Source organism: Bos mutus, chromosome 17 (genome assembly GCF_027580195.1).
Source record: "Bos mutus isolate GX-2022 chromosome 17, NWIPB_WYAK_1.1, whole genome shotgun sequence".
NCBI lineage: Eukaryota > Metazoa > Chordata > Mammalia > Artiodactyla > Bovidae > Bos > Bos mutus.
In genome coordinates, this window is record NC_091633.1 from 54,330,875 (window position 1) to 54,351,518 (window position 20,644).

General features: G+C 42.1%; 1 protein-coding gene and 1 pseudogene across 2 annotated transcripts; both read left to right on the top strand.

The window, feature by feature from the left end:
• The first annotated feature begins 308 nt into the window (after positions 1-308).
• On the top strand, positions 309-20,444 carry RAB33B (RAB33B, member RAS oncogene family). 2 transcript variants are annotated; one of them, XM_070386555.1, is made up of 3 exons: positions 309-441; positions 687-954; positions 17,648-20,444. In XM_070386555.1, exons 2-3 carry the CDS (start codon positions 706-708, stop codon positions 18,086-18,088), a joined length of 690 nt encoding a protein of 229 aa, XP_070242656.1. In that variant the 5' UTR covers positions 309-441; positions 687-705; the 3' UTR covers positions 18,089-20,444. The 2 variants fall into 2 exon arrangements, with proteins under 2 accessions (XP_070242656.1, XP_005895884.1); XM_005895822.3 differs by having other exon boundaries at positions 318-954.
• Positions 9,114-9,744, top strand: LOC102276913 (large ribosomal subunit protein eL33 pseudogene; annotated as a pseudogene).
• Positions 20,445-20,644: the final 200 nt, after the last annotated feature.

Below are 20,644 nucleotides of genomic sequence, written 5' to 3' on the forward strand. Positions count from 1 at the left end.
CGGCGCCTAGCGCCCCTCAGCCCCGGTCGCTGTCTCATCTCCCGCGATCCCGAGAGTCCGGAGGGAGCAGGGAACGCGGAATCGGCCCCCAGCTGCAAGCCGAGGGGACCCGCCTCCACTTCCAAGTCCAGGGAGCCCAAACGGGAAGCCAAGGCCAGCGCCGGACCTTCCGGAGACCTCACACGTCCCCGTCGGGCCCACGCCAGCGTCGAAGCGGCTCTCCCGCCCTCTCGCGAGAGAGTGCCTGGTGGTACCTCCTTCCTTTCAGCTTTCTCTCCCCGCCCCCAGAGTGCTCGCGCGGCTTCCTCCCGGGGGCGGGAGCCTTGGACGTGGCGGGGCCGGGACAGCCAGGGTGCCGGGCCCGAGGCGGTCTGCTCGGCTTCTCAGCAGCCGGCCTTCCGCGCCACCGACAAGCCCCTGACAGGCCCAGTGCCTTCGCAGGTAGACGGGCCCCGGCCTGACGGACGCTGCGGTGGAGCCGTAGGCCGGGCGGAAGGGTCAGCGAGCCTGGGCTGGTGGGCACCACACCTGCGCGGGCGGAGGCCGGCAGGAAGGTGCGCACGCGCGCTGCCTGCGGGAGGGCGGTGGCTCCGGGGACGCCGAGCAGCGAAACCCACGGGCTGGGCGCGCTGGGTGGCGGTGGCGTAATCTCGCAGCCTCTTAGCGTCTCCTTCCCTCCGCCTCAGTTTGGGGCGGGTCAGGAGAATGGCTTCGGACATAGAGTCGTCGCTCGAGGCGAGCTTCTCATCCAGCGGTGTAGTGTCAGGGGGCTCAGGGTTTCTGCCACCGGCTCGCTCCCGCATCTTCAAGATAATCGTGATTGGCGACTCCAATGTGGGCAAGACGTGCCTGACCTACCGCTTCTGCGCCGGCCGCTTCCCCGACCGCACCGAGGCTACGATCGGGGTGGATTTCCGAGAACGAGCGGTGGAGATTGATGGGGAGCGAATCAAGGTGAGCGGATGGGAGACTGTCGGGAGGAAGGTTATCCCGGGATGACACGTGTGCCAACCCCTTCGTGGGTTAATTGCTGGGGCCCGGTATAGGGCGTGCGCTTCATCTTTTCTCACGCTGATGTGAAGATGGGAGTTGGAGATTGGAAGGATTTGTATATAGCAAACTTCTAAGGCAATGTTTCTCAAACTTTATTGTGCATGAGATTTACCTGGGTTTGTTTGTTTGTTTTTCCCCAAGTAAAGATTCTGATTTGGTCAGGTCTCCGGTGTTGCACATCCGCTAGTCAGTGGAGCACACACCGAGTAGCAAGCGTGTAGGACTGACTTATGGGCCGGGTTCTCACGTGTTGGGAGTTAGTGAAGTAAGGCCAGAGGAAATATAGTGAAATTTCTCAGGCATGGGAATTTCATTTAGTAAATATTATTTGTTAAACATTCATTTGAACACTGCCCTAGGTTTTGTGGAAGTAAAACCCCCGTTGTCTTTGAGGAAGTACCTAGGTATTCTCTTGCATGCAGTTTTGTTACAGTAGTTTCCAGATGACACTGAGTTGTTTAGAAAATTATGTTTTCTTGTTGAAACATTCTGTAGTTTGTACTTGGTTCCTCAGTGGGTTGCCACATTCTTGGTGCCACCCTCTTTTGAGTCTTAAGTCTTACTGGCGGCTCCTGAGACTGGAGAACACAGTAAAAGTGGAGAAGGTAGTAAGCTCAGAGCCAAGCCTGGGATTCTCAGGGATTGAAATGGAAACATTGGAGAATAAGGCATCAGTGACCAGACTGAGGCACCTTAGACACACTTCTTCACTCTGACTGATGTTCAGCCACCTGCTGATACAATCCCTTAAAACAGGTGGACTCGAGGAACTACTCTGCCTTCCTTATACTGTGTTTTTTAATTTATTTATTTTTTGCTTTAAATTAGGATGTTCATCTTTACCTCAGTCCACTGTGGGGGGAAAAATAGGCTCACTTCATTCCCACACCCACATTCTTCAGACATGAACAATTTAGTTTTTGGTTCTCCAATCTAGGGGCTTCCCTGGTGGTGCTAGTGGTAAAGAACCCACCTGCCAATGAAGGAGACATAATGAGAGTTGGGATCGATCCCTGTGTCAGGAAGAGCCCCTAGAGAAGGACATGGCAACCGACTCCAGTATTCATGCCTAGAGAATCCCATGGACTGAGCAGCCTGGTGGGCTACAGTCCATGGGGTCACAAAGAGTCTGACACGACTGAAGCGGTGTAGCATAGCATAGCAGAATCTCTGGCCCATCTCCCCACCCCCAAAGGGGTTTTACTGCCAATGATAGTAAAGGAGAAATAGGGCTGAAAAGGCATCAGTCCTCTGTAGGCCCTTTTGCCTTTTAATCTTAGCTTTAATTTTTCATTGTCCCATTCAAGCTGGGAATGGTGGTCTTTTGGATGCACTGTATTAGGGAGTTAAGAAAGATCTGCATACATTGCAAAGAAAAGGGTAGAATAAAAGGCTGACTATTTTCCATCAGAATTAAGTTAGGCCCAGGAACCTCTGGGGGAGGAAAATAATAGGATTTCTGAGGTTAGAGGGGGAGTTTGTTTGGCAGAAGGAGTTCTGAGAGAAATTGCCTGGGTTTTGAAGCCCAGCTGGCCTGGCTCAAATCTGAACCTATGAAAGGGCTAAGTGTCCTTCGTAGGGAAATCAGCATTACCTAGTTTTCAGTATAAAGTCTCACATTCCAGGAACCGTCTCAGTCTTAGGCGAATTGGTGTGGTTGGCTAGTCTGGTGGTTAGGCAGTTTCTTTAATCTTTCAGAGTCTGTTTTTCTCATCTGAAAAATTGGGACCATAGTACCCCATCAGGCTCACATGAGGGTTAGATGAGAACAGATAGAAGGTACTTGGCTCAGAGTCAGTGATCTTGAGAAGATTCTTCTCCCCTGGTGGTTTAACATCATGATTTCTCTTTGGCACCATCAATTCTATGATTGCACAACCAGAGTGAAGCAGAGATCAAGTAGGGCATAGGCAGACAGCTGAAGGGAAGGTGAAAGTGAAAGAAAGTGAAAATGAAGTCACTCAGTTGTGTCTGACTCTTTGCAATCCGTGGACTGTAGCCAACCAGGCTCCTCCATCCATGGTATTCTCCAGGCAAGAATACTGGAGTGGGTTGCCATTTCCTTCTCCAGGGGATCTTCCCAACCCAGGGATTGAACCCAGGTCTCCCACATTGCAGGCAGACGCTTTAACCTCTGAGCCACCAGGGAAGCCCAATGGAAGCAGGATAGTAACAAAGTAGAGGGACTGGAGGCAGGCGAGGAGTTGGGGTTCAGTGACCCTTTACCTGCCTCCAGGTTGCCATTTACACCTTAGATCACAGATGAATCAGGTGCAAATTTAAGAGAGACTTATAGCATATTAAACATATGAACTATGTCCAGTGTGTGACATCGAAGGCTTAGCTTTCAAGATTGGTGCTGGCGGTGATAAGTGAAGCAGAACCTCAGATGGGATGAATCTGGGAGCACAGAGTTGATCCTTCTGGTTGAGAGGAGCAAGGAGAAAACACTTTTCTCTGTGATTGTCCTTCCTGAGCTTTAGCCTGACCTCATATGTTGATAGGGCCCCTGAGTTGGTATCCTAGTTGGTAGAGAGGCTGGATTTCTTTTTCTTCTCTCTAAGGCCTTATCTGTTGACTTGTACTTCCAACTGTAAGACTTGAGAGGTTTTTATTGTGGTCAAAAAGATTACAGAGATTTCTGTAATAGAAAAAGATATGAGTATTTTGGTGGGGGAAAAGTTTAAGGTGTTTTTTTGGTGTCTTAAAAAAAATGAAGTGATATAGAATAGCTTTATTCCATATACTGCTGCTGCTTTTTTGTTAACCTATATTATGTTTTAAGTGCTGCTGAGATGTTCATATTATCTCTTTGGAGCATTGTAAGCCTAACCTGAAACGACATTTCTTCTAACTTTTCATCTTGAAGTGAAAGCTGGAAAGCTCTGTTACTTTATTATTTATTAGTAAGTAGACATTATTTTTACGTGTTTGGTAAAAGTGAGAGGTTGTGTTAAATGTTTTGTGGACTGTAAATTTTTCAGAAAGCGTATCTTATAGCAGTGCTGTTTCAGAATCACTTAAAATGTTTTATAAAATGTGATAAAGTCTGTTTGCTATTCTGTTCCTGAGTACTATATATGTATAATGGAAAGTGTAAAATCTTGTTTGGAGAATTTGGAAAGTTGGATAAAATTATATAGTTAATTCCTTAAATAAAAATACATTTGGTATTTAAATCAAGGTATTTAATCCTTATGCTCCTTCTGTCTCTGTGTATCCTCACCATGGAAGCTATTTTCCTTTCATATCAGCACGTGACAATGTCAGACACCAACAGAATCATTCTCTGTCTCTCACTAGGGATCCTCAGTTCCTATTTGAATATTGGGATAGCTTACCTGTCATTTGTAGTGAATGAGATTTTACATGTTAAATGCAAGATGTTAATATTAACTAGATAAAAATAATCAGGGCCTCTCTCTCCATAGGTAAAGCAAACATTTAATGAGTAAACGTTTAATGGAAAGAAGACATTTTGTTAGACAAAAATAATTATGATACAGTGCAGGAATCAGCAAACCATGCTTGAGGGCTAACTATGGCCTGCTGCCTGGTTTTTTAATTTATTTTTTTTTTTTTTTTTTTTAAGTGAAATATGGTTGATATACAATATTATGTTAGTTTCAAGGGTCCTACATTGTCATTTGCTATTTGCATACATTATGAAATGATCGCCACTGTAAGTCCAGAAACCGTCTGTGCCCTGCTGTCTGTTTCTCTGTGGCCTGCAAGCTGAGTTTTACATTTGCAGATGACTGGGGAAAAAAGAACCACAAGAATAAGATTTCATGACAAGTGAAAGTTACATGAAATTTAAATTTCAGTGTCCATAAATAATAAAGTTGTATTGAAACACAGCCTGGCTCATTTGTTTATATATTGTGCTTGCTTTTGCACCACAGTGGCTGAGTTGAGTAGTTGTGACAGAGACCGTTAGGACTGTGAAGCCTTAGATACTTAGTACTCTGACCCTTTACAGGAAAAGTTTGCTGACCCTGATACACTGCATAGATGATTTGCTGTCCTACACAGGAATAAAATTTATATACCTAAAAAGATGATTGAGGGCAGGAGGAGAAGGGGGCAACAGAGGATGAGATGATTGGATAGCATCATTGACTCACTGGACATGAGCAAACTCTGGGAGATAGCAAAGGACAGGGAAGCCTAGTGTGCTGCAGTCCATGGGGTCCCAAAGAGTTGGACACGACTGAGCGACTGAACAACAACCACAACAGAAAGATGACTAGCAAAACCAGGCAGTAGGTGACTGCCAAGTTATTTTTGGATGTTAGTGGAGGGCTCATTCTCACTGGAGGGATATTTTGATGAGTAACATTAGCAGGATGCTCCAGCAGGATTAAAGTTTCCTGTGGAAAAGTGGCAAGTGAGAAGAATTGCATAGGTGTTGGTAGCAACATTTCTGAAGAGTTTCTGAACAGCTAGAATCTAGATTTCATTTTGTATGTGTGCTAAAAAGTCCAAGTGTTTTAGGAAGATAAATGGGGCAGCGATTGAGGATGAATCCTGAGTGAGCCTGATTCTTCCCCTTGATGAACTGGTTTTCTGTCTGCATTCTCTCCTTTAGTAGACTCTTGACTTTGGGTATCACTTCTATGAAGGTAACTTCCAAAGCTTTGTTTGGCCCAGCCCTCACTCCTCATCTGTCCCTCTGTGTTCCCTATTGTTTTGTCTGCTAAGTCTGCTAGGTCGCTTCAGTCGTGTCAGACTCTGTGTGACCAGATAGACGGCAGCCTACCTGGGACTCTCCAGGCAAGAACACTGGAGTGGGTTGCCATTTCCTTCTCCAATGCATGAAAGTGAAAAGTCAAAGTGAAGTTGCTCAGTCGTGTCTGACCCTCAGCGACCCCATGGACTGCAGCCTTCCAGGCTCCTCCATCCATGGGATTTTCCAGGCAAGAGTACTGAAGTGGGGTGCCATCGCCTTCTCCGCTATTGTTTTGTAGACATGGCTATTTGGATAAGCCCTCCCTCACCTCAAAATTCTGGGGTGGGTTCGTCTTTCCTCTCAAATCTGCCTCTTCTGTTGCTCCTCTACGTGACCTACATGGTCCAGATGTTGTCCTCCTCATCCTGGAGGCCTCACCATTCTTTGCTCCCTAAATCCAGTTAGTTTTCTACATGGATGATTTCTCTCATCCATTCTTCTTTCAAAATCTTAGTTCATTTTTTTCACTCCCTATACAATGGGAGCCATAAAAAGGAACAAAATTGTGCCATTTGCTGAGACGTGGATGGACCTGAAGACTCTCATACAGTATGAAGTAAGTCAGAAAGAGAAAAACCAATAACATAAATTAACACATATATGTGGAATCCAGAAAAATGGTACAGATGAACCTATGTGCAAAGCAGATGGGGATTTATTATGCTCTGCTCTATTGTAGCAGTTCAGCTCATCTCCCAACCCTAGCCGTCAATTAATTTGTTGTATACATTGTTGCCAAAATGCCAGATTAATGTTGCTCTTTAGGGAGAGTAATCTCCCCTGCCTCAGATGCCCAGAGTAGTTCTCCATTGTATTGTAAAAAGTTCCAACTTTTAAAATTAACATAAGACCTTCCTTCTCTTGCTCCAGACTGCTTTTCTAACTTAACTCCCCCCACCATTAATTCCCTTTGGTTACTCTATAGTCCAGCCAGTTATTTGCTTATCCCTGTTTTCCTGTTGCATTTCCCACTCTTTGCCTGGAATAACCTCCCTTTCCATATTTCACCACGTGTAATTCTTCCTGATTCACCTCAGTGTGTCTCTGCCAGGAATCTCCCTACCTCTCATTCTCTTTTCTATTTCTTCTTTCTCTCAGCTTCCTTTAGCACCTTACCTGAGTCTTTAAATCTCTGCTGTTTGTACTATATGTGTGTCTGCCTCCTTTATTAGGTCTTACTCAGTTTTATTCAGGACAGAGTCCATGTCTGATAATTCCATAGACATCTTCCGGAGTCCAGCTCAGTTCTAAACTATATAGGGCTCAGATAAGTGTTGCATATATTGGAAACGGGAGATCAGTTGGTAGCCTGCTCTGGAAATCCAGAATTGGGGTGATGAGGGAAGCTAATGGAAGGAAACAGATGACATGAGATATTTTGATGATAAAGCCAAAAGGCTTCAGTAACTGGCTTTTTGTGAAGAGGAGGAGGAGGACTCAGATGGCTGAGGTTGTGGATCTGATTGACTGAAGGTAGATCGCACAGAGTCGGACACGACTGACGCGACTTAGCAGCAGCAGCAGCAGGTAGTATCTTTAGTAGGGATAAGGAGTATAGACTTCCCTGGTGGCTCAGATGGTAAAGCGTCTGCCTACAATGCGGGAGACCTGGGTTCAATCCCTGGGTCAGGAAGATCTCCTGGGGAAGGAAATGGCAACCCTCTCCAGTATTCTTGCCTGGAAAACCCCATGGACGGAGGAGCCTCATAGGCTACAGTCCATGGGGTCACAGAGTCGGACATGACTGAGTGACTTCACCTTCATGGAAGATTGATTTTTGAGAGGCTCTGTAAAAAAAATTTTGTGTTAATCATTTCTTTGTTGAGATGGTGTTATATTCAAATGGAAATGTTGGATTGGCAGCTAGAAGTGTGGAACTGGAGGAAATAATCATGACTATGACGGTGAAGTTGGGGAGCATAGGTAGATAAAGACAAAATGCCCAGTGTAGTTAACATGCTTAGAGAGTGGACTAGAACTTGGCTTCAGAGTGTAATGAAGAGGATATACCATGAATGCTGAACCCAAATAGAAATCAGATTATTTACCCTTCTCCATTGTTTTGTCTTAATCTTTATTAAAAGTAATCCAGTGTTTATAAGTCAAAGAGTATTTTATTTTATAAGACATCTTACACCTTACCTAACTAGAATTAAATTGAGAATTCTAAGAATTCATCTTAGAAGTGGTGATGGTGCAGTATTGTAATTAGCCTCCAATTAAAATTTAAAACAATTAAAAAAGTGGTGATGGTGGTTAGCAAGATACCAAATTGGTCCTCTTGATTTGATTTGCACTGGAATTCAGTGAATGGGAGTATTGACAGTTGGGGTACCCTAAAAAGGAATCTTAATCTATGACTCCTTAGCTCAGAAAACTGGGATATTTGAGTCTGGAGTGGTTTGGTCTTGAGTCCTGTATGGTATAAGCAGTCTCCATTTTCACAGACCCAAGCCATTCCACTATCTGAAGGATCCCTGGAACCAGGCCAGAGCTCCCATTGTTCTTCCAGCCTGATCAGAAGCCTGTGATTCTTATAGCTCTTCTTTGAAAAGTAGCAACATTGGTGTTTGTACTCAGATGTGAGATGTGATGGAATTATTAATTTTCCAGGGATCTTTCATCAGTAGTTAAGATCTTTTGTTTTAGAGTCTGTGTCAGATTTCTGTACTTAAATTAGCTTAAGCAAAATGAGATTTTTTTTTTCCCCCACATAGCTGAAAACTCAGAAGAAAGTACTTCTTTTTCTGTCAGTTCTAACACCAGTACTAAAATGGAGACTCAGAGATTCTGCTTGGGGACTGTGACATATGCCCATCCCCAAACTGTGGTGGTGACATAGGTGTGGGGATGGGTCACGTGCCTGGCTGGGGGTTCACGTGAGTTGAAGGCAGGGGAGGGGTGGTTCCCCAAGGAAAATGAGGTGCTATTAACAGTACCCGGTGAAGAGCCAACTCACTGGAAAAGACCCTGATGGTGGGAAAGGTTGAGGGCAGGAGGAGAAGAAGGCGAAGCAGGATGAGGTGGTTGGATGGCATCGCTGACTCAACAGACATGAGTTTGAGTAAAGATGGTGAAGAACAGGGAAGCCTGGTATACTACAGTCTACGGGTCGCAGAGAGTTGGACATAAAGACTGAAAAGCAAACAACAATAAACAGAATTGGGATTGTATGCTAGACTGGGAAAACCAACACTCATCTGTAATAGAGTCACTCAGCCCAGATTTAAATCCTGGCTGTAAGACCGTGGTAGTACAGCTCTTTCAACCGTCTTGGAACCTGTGGAGGCCTGCTGGGAACAGGACTTCTAGCACAGCTCTTAATAATATGTCTGGAAGACTATGATCCAAAGCCAGATTTGCCGGCTGTAAGCAGGGTCTCCGGACCCAGAGGGATCATACAGCCCTTTGTAAAATTGAAGATGTTTGTGCTCAAGATGAAACTGAAGTCTGTCTAGGCAAGAGATGTACTTATGTGTATAAAGCAAAAACAACATAACTTCTGGTGGAAAACCTAAGAAAAGCAGAGTTATGTGGGGAAAGGTAAGTGGCTCTTGTGGAAACAATGGCGTGGCTTGTATCAAATTCTGAAGCAACCTTCCTGTTAAGGTCATTGGATGCAGAATCCCTGTGATGCCATCAAGGATTTAAATTTATCGAACAGAAAGTAAAAGTGTGGATTTGTTTAAAAACAAAAAAAAAGGCTTTGTAGCATAACCGAATCACTGTGGTGTACACCTGAAACTAATTAAACTGTAAACTGTACTTCAATTAAAAAAAAAGGCTTCATAGTCTCTTTGTGTCCTCAGGTGAGTTACACAGCCTTAGTAAACCTCAAATTGCTCATCTGCAAGGTTGAGTAATTGTTACATTCAGTTCAGTTCAGTTCAGTTCAGTTGCTCAGTCGTGTCCGACTCTTTGCGACCCCATGAATCGAAGCACGCCAGGCCTCCCTGTCCATCACCATCTCCCGGAGTTCACTCAGACTCATGTCCATCGAGTCAGTGATGCCATCCAGCCATCTCATCCTCTGTCGTCCCCTTCTCCTCCTGCCCCCAATCCCTCCCAGCATCAGAGTCTTTTCCAATGAGTCAACTCTTTGCATGAGGTGGCCAAAGTACTGGAGTTTCAGCTTCAGGATCATTCCCTCCAAAGAAATCCCAGGACTGATCTCCTTCAGAATGGACTGGTTGACTCTCCTTGCAGTCCAAGGGACTCTCAAGAGTCTTCTTCAACAACAATTCAAAAGCATCAATTCTTCGGTGCTCAGCTTTCTTCACAGTACAACTCTTACATCCATACATGACCACAGGAAAAACCATAGCCTTGACTAGACGGACCTTTGTTGGCAAAGTAATGTCTCTGCTTGATTAAATAAGATAGTGCTTGTAAAGGACTTAGCATAGTACCTGGAACATGCTTGGGCTGTGCAAACCTCAAGTAAATATGAGTAGTTTAAGTTCAGTTCAGCTGCTCAGTCGTGTCTGACTCTTTGCAACCTCATGGACTCCAGCACGCCAGGCTTCCCTGTCAATCACCAACTGACGGCGCTTGCTCAGAATCATGTCTATTGAGTTGGTGATGCCATCCAACCATCCCATCCTCTGTTGTTCCCTTCTTCTCCTGCCTTCAGTCTTTCGCAGCATCAGGGTCTTTTCCAGTAAGTCAGTTCTTCGCATCAGGTGGCTAAAGTATTGGAGCTTCAGCTTCAGCATCAGTCCTTCCAGTGAATATTCAGGACTGATTTCCTTTAGGATTGACTGGTTTAATCTCATTGCGGTCCAAGGGACTCCCAAGAGTCTTCTCCAACACCACAGTTCAAAAGCATCAATTCTTTGAGTGAACACTAATACCTTCGGGAGAGATGGTAATAATGGAAAATGCATAAATAAGCAGAGAAAGAATAGGGAGGGAAGACAGCTAAGATTGCTGTTTCCAAATTATGTGTATTCTTTACTCTTAAGACCACAGCTAATGAAAAGAAGATGAGCTCATTATGTTATGTAAATTAGCCCTGATTTTAAGGTTAAAGCAGGCTTTTGAAAAGGTGAATGACTGGATCAAGGTCCCACAAATTGGTGGCTGGGCTGGAATTTACAGCCCAGCTCTTGCTTCCTTTCTCTCCTTGCTGACTTCCTATCTCTTGCATTATGCTATAATTAAATTCTTCCTTTAAAGTATTTCTAGTCACACAAAATGTGTCACTTCTCCTTGTTAGGGAAGCTAAAATTTATTTTTAAAATTTGCCATGTGGATCTATATGTCAGATGTACATATTACTACTCTGTACAGTGTGCTAAAAGGAAAAAGAGTTCTGTTACAGTGTTACTAATACTAGTTATGATGTTGATTTACATCATCAAGCTATTAATAGAAGCTTTTATGTAATCATCAGATGATCTCTCATATAGGCTGCTTAGAAGCAAAAATAATAAAAATGTGTTCTTTGAAAGAACAGTGCCATGCTTAGTCACTCAGTTGTGTCCTACTCTTTGCGACCCCATGGACTGTATAGCCTGCCAGGCTCCACTGTCCTTGGGGATTCTCCAGGCAAGAATACTGGAGAGGGTTGCCATGCCCTCCTCTGGGGGAATCTTCCTGCATTGCAGGCAGATTCTTTATCATCTGAGCCAAGACTGGGTAGCCTATCCCTTCTGCAGGGGATCTTCCTGACCCAGGAATCAAACTGGGGTCTCTTGCATTGCAGGCAGATTCTTTACTAGCTGAAAGTGAAAGTCACTCGGTCGTGTCCGATTTTGCGACCCCATGGACTATATAGTGCATGGAATCCCCCAGGCTAGAATACGGGAGCGGGTAGCCTTTCCCTTCTCCAGGGGATCTTCCCAACCCAGGTATCGAACCCAGGTCTCCCGCATTGTGGGCAGATTCTTTACCAGTTGAGCCCCAAGGGAAGCCCAAGAATACTGGAGTGGATAGCCTATCCCTTCTCCAGCAGATCTTCCCAAGTCAGGAATCAAACTGGGGTCTCCTGCATTGCAGGCGGATTCTTTACCAACCGAGCTGTTACCAGCTGAGCTACAATAAAAATGTGGTCTTTGAAAGAATAGGGGAAGAGGAAATTTGATAGCTGATCAAAGAAAGAAAGATCATTTGGGCTAATACTGTATCTTCTTTAGTCAAGCAAAAAAGTATTAAATCAGTTTGCCAGATCATTTCTCATTTTGGTAATAAAACTACTAAAAAGAGCTTTCACAAATAGTAAGAAACTTCTCTTAAGATTTAGCAAACAGATTTGTATTGGAACTTGATACTTGGATTTAAAGTAGGGATTCATGAAATATTTTTAAAGTATATTTTATGTTGTCTTTATAGTGTCTCAAACGGGAGAATATCGTGTAAAAGCACCTTTGAGCCATTCTCTTTCCTAAGATATTAAGTATTAAATTGGGAAAAATTGCTCTGAAAACACTTCCTAACTTAACATCTGCCAGACAAAAGCATGTCACTTGCTTAGTTTCCAAAGTGTCATTTTCTCTTCTTTTCTAAGCATTGTGAACCACTGCACTCAGAGCTAAACCTAGAGATTTTTCTAGGTTATCATAGGTTTGTTCCCCATTGGCCCACTGGGGAGCTGTATCTGCCTCTCTTTCAGTGATAGTTCTCTCTACCTTCGTGGCTGACGGTTTTTATCAGTTGTGCTGTCCTCTCTTTGCTGAGGCTCTTGGCCCTCACCTCAGTGCAGACCTGAGAGGCAGCAGACAGCGTAACAGTGTGTCCTAGGCTTTCACTTGTTCTAGTAATTCAGTGAGTGAAATTTTGAAGCTTCCTTTTAAATTCAGTTCACTCTCTGTATCTATGGGAGAATATTTGGGGAAAAAAAATTCCCCAAAGCAAAACTTGAATTTGCCCACTGCTGGCAACTGTTTACATAGCATTTACATTGCATTAGGTATTGTAAGTAATTTAGCGATGACTTAAAGTATACAGATGTAAGTTAAATGCAAATACGATGCCATTTTATATAAAGGACTTGAGCATCCGTGGATTTTGGTGTTAGATTTTGGTGGGGGTTCCTGGAACCAGTCCCCCATGGATACTGAGAAACAGTGGTATTTCTTTGTAAGTGACTCACGAACATAGTATATACTTTTAAGGCTCTCCGGTAAAGTGTGAGATGTTATCCCATACTTCTTGTTTCCTGGAAGTCTTGATATGGTCAGAATGTTTTGAGTAAGATTGATGGGAGGAGGCTTATTGTTGAGTCAATCCTAGCTTAAACAAACAGTTTTCTTAAGGCTGAATATCCTCATCATCACCACTTGCATTTATTGAGGATTTTCACAGGTCTAAATTTGAGACAGGTCTAAATTCTGCATGATTTTTTTTTTTTACTTTAGTTTGTTAAAACAAATGTATGTTTGTTACAGAAAACAGAAAAGTAGAAATAAAGGGGGAAATTTGCCTTAAATGCAACCATTTAAAAAATTACTTTTAATTGGAGGATAATTGTTTTACAGTATTGTGTTTTTTTCTGCCTTTTATCAGTATGAAACAGCCATAGGTAATATATATGCCCACTTCCTCTTGAACCTCCCTCCCACCACCCACCCCATCCCCCTCTCTAGGTTGTCACAGTGTACTGGGCTGAGCTCCCTGCACTGTACAGCGACTTCCCACCAGCTCTCTGTCTCACAGGTGGTAATGTGTATATTTCAGTATATTTCAGTCCTGCTCTCTCCATTCGTCCCACCCTGTCCTTCCCCTGCATGGTCTATTCTCTATGAAAGACAACCATTGTTCCTGTTTTGGTCTGTTACCTTCTTGTGTACTTTTAATTTTTTTAACTTAAATATGTCCTCTGCTTAAAACGTTATAAATCATTATTCTTCATCGATGAAATGAATTTTGAATACTTGAGCTGGGAAAACGTTATTAAAAGAGGAAGACGTCAGTTCCAGTTCTTTGGACGGCTTTTATGTAGACCATCCAAATTATTCCCAAAATATCTTTCTGAATGTTAAAGATACAGTTTGAAGTGGGATTTTTTTTTCATTCTAAAAAACTGAGATATTTAAGATTTGTGCTTTGAAAATAAACCATTCAGTGGTTTTTAGTGTATTCACAAGCCTATGTCACATCATCACTTATGAATTCCAGAACATCTCACCAGAAAGAAACCACTTACCTATTATCAGTCACTCCTCATTCTTCCCGTTCCCTCAGACCCTGGCAACCACGAATCTGTTTACTCTCTCTGGAGACTTGCCTTATAGTGGACGTTTCATACACATGGAATCTTATGACGTGTGGTCTTTTGTGTCTGGCTTCTTCATCCATGTTGTAGCATGTGTCAATATTTCACTCCTTTTTATGGCTGAATAATGTTCCATTATATGGATATATATTTTATTTACCCATTCATAAGTTGGTGGGTATTTGGATTGCTTCCACCTTTTGAAAGTTCAACATGTTGGTCGCTAAGAGTTGTGTCCGACTCTTAGCAACCCCATGGACTGAAACCTGCCAGGTTTCTCTGTCCATGGAATTCTCTAGGCAGGAATACTGGAGCAGGTTGCCATTCCCTTCTCCAGGGGATTTTTCCAACCCAGGGATTGAGCCAGGATCTCCTGCATTGCAGGTGGATTCTTTACCAGTATAGTGTAAACATAACTTTTATACGTGTAGGAATAAAAAATTCAGTAGGAAACCAAAAAATTAATGTGACTTGCTTTATTGTGATATTTGCTTTATTGCAGTGGTCTGGAACTGAATCTGCAATATCTCCAGGATATGCCTTGTATTATATTTCTACCTTGAACAAACTTAGACTTAGGAAGAAAGGGAGACTATTTCAAAAATGGATACATTTGGACTAAGAAGAGCTACCATAAAAAAAAAAAAGATGAAAAAAAATCAGAACTGAAAAATTAAGATAGCCTGGGAGTGGTGATCAATATTTCCATCTCTAACTACATGTTTAAAGTGTATTCATTAATTCATTACATTTTAATTAAGCAGTTACTGCCATGTTTCAGCACTTCCTCTTTTATATACTACTTACTTTGGGGGCCATCTACAGTATCCCCTCAGTTTTCCTCTCCTTTGGTATTGCTTTCAGTTCACTTACTCAATCATGTCTGACTCTTTGCCATTCCATGGACTGCAGAATGCTGGGCTTCCCTATCCATCACCAACTCCTGGAGCTTTCTCAAACTCATATCCATCGAGTCGGTGATGCCATCCAACCAGCTCATCCTCTGTCGTCCCCTTCTCCTTCTGCCCTCAATCTTTCCCAACATCAGGGTCTTTTCTAATGAGTCGGTTCTTCGCATCAGGTAGCCAAAGTATTGGAGTTTCGGCTTCAACATCAGTCCTTCCAATGAATATTCAGGACTGATTTCCTTTAGGATGGACTGGTTGGATCTCCTTGCAGTCCAAGGGACTCTCAAGAGTCTTCTCCGACACCACAGTTCAAAAGCATCAATTCTTCGGCCCTCAGCTTTCTTCACAGTCCAACTCTCACATCCATAGATGACCACTGGAAAAACCATAGCTTTGATTAGATGGAGCTTTGTTAATCTGCTTTTTAATCTTCTGTCTAGGTTGATCATACCTTTTCTTCTAAGGAGCAAGCATCTTTTAATTTCATGACTGCAGTCCCCATCTGCAGTGATTTTGGAGCCCGAGAAAATAAAGTCTGCCCATTTCCATTGTTTTCCCTATCTATTTCCCATGAAGTGATGGGACCAGATGCCATGATCTTAGTTTTTTGAATGTTGAGTTTTAAGCCAGCTTTTTCACTCTTTTCTTTCACTTTCATCAAGAGGCTCTTTAGTTCCGCTTTGCTTTCTGCCCTGAGGGTGGTGTCATCTGCATATCTGAGGTTATTGATATTCTCTACAGAAGTCATCTATTTAGGCTTCCATACTCAGAGTATCTATAAATAATACAAGTCTTTCAGTTAAAAATTATCTAGGGGACTTCTCTGGTGGCAGAGTGGATAAGAATCCTCCAGCCGATGCTGGAGACACAGGTTCGATCCCTGGTGCTGGAAGATCCTATGTGGGTCAGAGCAGCTAAGCCCATGTGCCACAATTACTGAAGCCCGCTTACCTAGAGCCCATGCTCCGCAACAAGAAGCCCCCACTTGCTGAAACTAGAGAAAGCCCATGTGTAATGATAACCCAGCACAACCAAAAATTAAAAAAAAAAAAAGCTATCTGAGCATCTCTGTCCCTGGTCTTTTCCATTGTGATTAGTACTCTCATCATTTAATGTTTCTCAGGAACTAAGCAGGGACACAATAAATTCCATGTTTTAAGAGAATCATAACACATGACTTGTATTTAGCTTTAGATATCATTCCCCCCCGCCACCCCGTATTTCCATTGGGAGGTATTGGAATATTTTTATTGGTAGAGATGTTTAGGTAGATGGTAGAGATGTTTAGAATAGATAAGTGATTTCCTAGTCATTTAAATTTTTTTAAAGGGGCCTGGATTTTGTCAGATGTATATATATGTTAGACAAGGCTGTGGTCCTAGTATGATCAGATTGGCTAGTTTTCTGTGATTATGGTTTCAGTGTGTCTGCCCTCTGATGCCCTCTTGCAACACCTACCGTCTTACTTGGGTTTCTCTTACCTTGGACGTGGAGTATCTCTTCACGGCTGCTCCAGCAAAGTGCAGCCGCTGCTCCTTACCTTGGACGAGGGGTATCTCCTCACCGCCACCCCTTCTGACCTTGAATGTGGAATAGCTGCTCTAGGCCCTTCTGCGCCCGCGAAGCCACCGCTCCTCGGGCGGGGGGTAGCTCCTCTCGGCTGCTCCTGCGCTGTCGAAGCCTGGTACTCTCGGCTGCCGACCCTGACCTCGGACGTGGGGTAACTCCTCTTGACCGCCGCCCCTCGGGCATGGGGTCCTCCCGGCTTCTGCCCCTGACCTCGGACATGGGGCAGCTCCTCTAGGCTGCGCTGTGTGCGCTGTCGCAGCCACCCACGCTATGTCTAGTCAAGGCTATGGTTTTTCCTGTGGTCATGTATGGATGTGAGAGTTGGACTGTGAAGAAAGCTGAGCACCGAAGAATTGATGCTTTTGAACTGTGGTGTTGGAGATGACTCTTGAGAGTCCCTTGGACTGCAAGGAGAGTCAACCAGTCCATTTTGAAGTTCAGCCCTGGGATTTCTTTGGAAGGAATGATGCTAAAGCTGAAACTCCAGTACTTTGGCCACCTCATGCGAAGAGTTGACTCATTGGAAAAGACTCTGATGCTGGGAGGGATTGGGGGCAGGAGGAGAAGGGGATGACAGAGGATGAGATGGCTGGATGCCATCACCGACTCGATGGACGTGAGTCTGAGTGAACTCCGGGAGTTGGTGATGGACAGGGAGGCCTGGCGTGCTACGATTCATAGGGTCGCAAAGAGTCAGACACGACTGAGCGACTGAACTGCACTGAACTGATATATATGTTCATGTGGGGGCTAGACCTCATGACTTTTCACATCTATCCTAATTCTACTATTTTAAATTACATGAATGAAAGGCAGGGAAGGGCATATTGAATTTGTGGAAATTAGACACTTAACATGTTTTTAAAATCTGATATCTGTTTCTTTTAGCATTTAAAATCAATTTTTGAGGTATAATTTTTCCAAACAAACTTGACTTACTGAATTAAAGTGCTAAATTGAAGTACTTGTTCTGCCACTTGTGTTAATCATGAAGTGACTGGACTAGTATCATGACATTTAAATCACATAAATAACACCAAAAGGGCACTTTAGAAGGGAGCAAAGTAGTATAAGTGAAGCAGCACAAAGGGCCGTGCGAAGGTAGTGAAATTTTCTGTGTGTGTAACTGGATGAAATTGTCAGTTTTTCTCTTCTTTTTCCCACTTCCAGATCCAGTTATGGGACACGGCGGGACAAGAGCGATTCAGAAAAAGCATGATCCAGCACTATTACAGAAACGTGCACGCCGTGGTCTTCGTGTATGACATGACCAACATGGCGAGCTTTCACAGCCTGCCGTCTTGGATAGAAGAATGCAAACAGCATTTGCTAGCCACCGATATACCACGGATTCTTGTTGGAAATAAATGTGACTTGAGAAGTGCCATTCAGGTACCCACAGACTTGGCACAAAAATTTGCTGACACACACAGTATGCCTTTGTTTGAAACCTCTGCTAAAAACCCCAATGATAATGACCATGTGGAAGCTATATTCATGACCTTGGCTCATAAGCTTAAGAGCCACAAACCCTTAATGCTTAGTCAACCCCCCGATAACGGAATTACCCTGAAGCCTGAACCAAAGCCTGCAATGACATGCTGGTGCTAAATCACAGTCTTTATTACAGTATCTAATATTGACTAAAGAAATACTTCTGAAGTATGACAGTGATAAGTCATAGAATTTAATCTCAGATACAATGGATCATCCTGACACGTTACTGTTTATCATTGTTATGCTTATTTTTGTATTTTGTGTCTACTTAATCAAGTTTGTCGCTGTGACACCACAAGGAAAAAGTTTTCAGGTGAGGTTGAAATGAAGCAATATTAGGATGAATCAGAACATCTTTGCGTTGAGAGCTCAAGGAGGAGGCTTCATATGAGAGCATAATGGGATTTTTAAGAGTCAGTGGTTGTTTGATCCTGTGTTCCTGAAATTGAAAAAAATATATTAAGGGTTTAGGACACTTACTGGTATGTCCTTTGAATAGGAAGTATTCTCAATAGGATAAAAACTGGTATTTGCCTCTCCATAGAGTTCTTTCTTTGTATTGTTAGTATATTAACTGCATTTTTATTGGTACATTTTAAGAGCCAAGACTTCAGATCTGGTGGCAGAAGACCTAGAATGTTTTCTGGTTCTCAGCCCAGAAAGAATGACTTTCCCAACAGTCCTAGATGTTTGATCTTTATAATCAGTGTCAGTCAGGCCTATAAAAATATCATTATTATTTTTAAAAAGAGTAATTCTAGAAAATATGCAGAAGTAAATCAGATTATAATGCAAATGAAATGACATCATAAGGTGCTTTATACTTTACTTTGATATATTTAAATAGTAAAAACTAACTGAAAGATTTGAGGTGTTATAGTTTAGGGGAAGTAAGTGGACATGGCTCCTGGCTGCCACCAGAGACTTTCCAATCCCTGGCTGTCAGTCATTTCAAGCTGTGTGTCTGACATAGGATCTCATGCTCCCCCCATCCCTAGTCAACTCAATGCCTAAATGCATTCATCCTCTCTTCCATTTGGATTGTAACTCTGAGGGCATACCTATAATTGCTGTGAGTCTACATTTATTTCTGTAATAGAATTGTGTCATAATCTATAATCTTTAAATTTTATGGTCACAACAAACTACTCCTCCTCAGTATGAAAAATAAATTAGGTATTAAAAAATATCTAGCCAATCCCTCAGTGATGGAAGGAATATTTTAGAAAGTATTTTACCCTAAATACTTTTGTTTTGAATGTAAGACTTTGCACGTAGGAAATAATAAGCTTGCATATGAAGCTATTATATGAATGGAATGTAAGCCATGAACTCTAACTGAAGTGTGCACATTCACTAATTCTAAAAGATTGCTGAATTTACCATTTTAGAGGAAATTAAGCTGAAAGGTGATTATACTTAAAATATTTTCAGAATGTGGGAAACCAATGAAATATGTGATCTAATCTAGAGTTTTTTCCTTAATCATCATGGTGGTCCTGGCTGAGTAATTTAGTTATAAAAACAAGATAATTCTATTACATAAACTAACTGAAGATAATAATTAGAGGAAATAGTTACTCTATTTTAAACACGAGACCTTAAGGAAAGAGAAATTGTCTTTGTTTTTAATGAGATTAATCCATTTTTCTTATCATGCTAGAATTAAAAGTGGTTTGACTTTATCTAAATTGATATTAATTTGTAACTATTTTTATAGCAAAACAATGACAGCTGTTACAATTGTTGTGGGTGTTAACAGTTTTTTAAAGAAGGGAATCTGTTTATTGCTTATCAAAACATTTTCTAAAGTGGGGGAAGAAAGTTTACAGACTTTCCAAGCACATTTATGTTTTTTCAGTGCTGTTTATTAATAATTTTTTAAAAAGTAATTTAACTTTATTTCTTTTTGTAAGGAGTTAGTAGTAAGTATCCTTTAAAGTTCTCTAAAAGGACCTATTTTTTCCACTTTAATATTTATTAATTTAAAAATATTTGTATCCCATTTGTGGTGATTTGTTGTTTTAATTTTCTCGATACATGTTTTCATTTTTAAAAAGAACATACTTACCAGTTGAATGGGGATGAAGCTTTTAGATATTTTCCAAAATATTTATAAAACACCAACTATTGACAAATCACTTCCAAAATGGTGGCTGTTATTAATTTTTAAAGCACAAGTCACAAGTTTTATAACTTCTGTGCGAGTTTATTTTAACTGTGTCCTTTAGTTGAAAACCTCAGATATGTTTTGGAAAAGTCATAGTTTGGGAGAACACCAAAGGAAGCTAATCCAGGCTGTAATATAGTTCTTAATGACAGTGCTTTATTGACAGTATGTTGCTAATACATTTCTTCATGAAATCTAAACCAGAGTTAAATAATTTTGTTGTGAAATAGCGTCACTGTAATTTTGCCCTCATGAAGTTCAATAAACCAGCTTTGACATAAGGAAATTGTAGCTTATTTTCTTTCTTTGGCTGAGTAGAAAATGAAACCAAAAAAAAGTTTCTTTTTTTCCCTTGGCTTCTAGGTAATGTGTAATATACTAAACAAACAAAAACACTCATTTGAAAATTTATTTGGAATACATTCGAGGTTAAAGAAGGTTTCAGGTAAAAACCCTAAATTTTAAAATGAGCTGATAGGGTAGCTTTTTTATTTGTGAGG

Excerpts from the sequence above, each read along its gene's own strand:
- RAB33B (XM_070386555.1), top strand. The coding sequence starts at position 706 with ATGGCTTCGGACATAGAGTCGTCGCTCGAGGCGAGCTTCTCATCCAGC. Across the intron at positions 955-17,647 it reads TTGATGGGGAGCGAATCAAG|ATCCAGTTATGGGACACGGC; the intron begins GTGAGCGGATGG and ends TCCCACTTCCAG.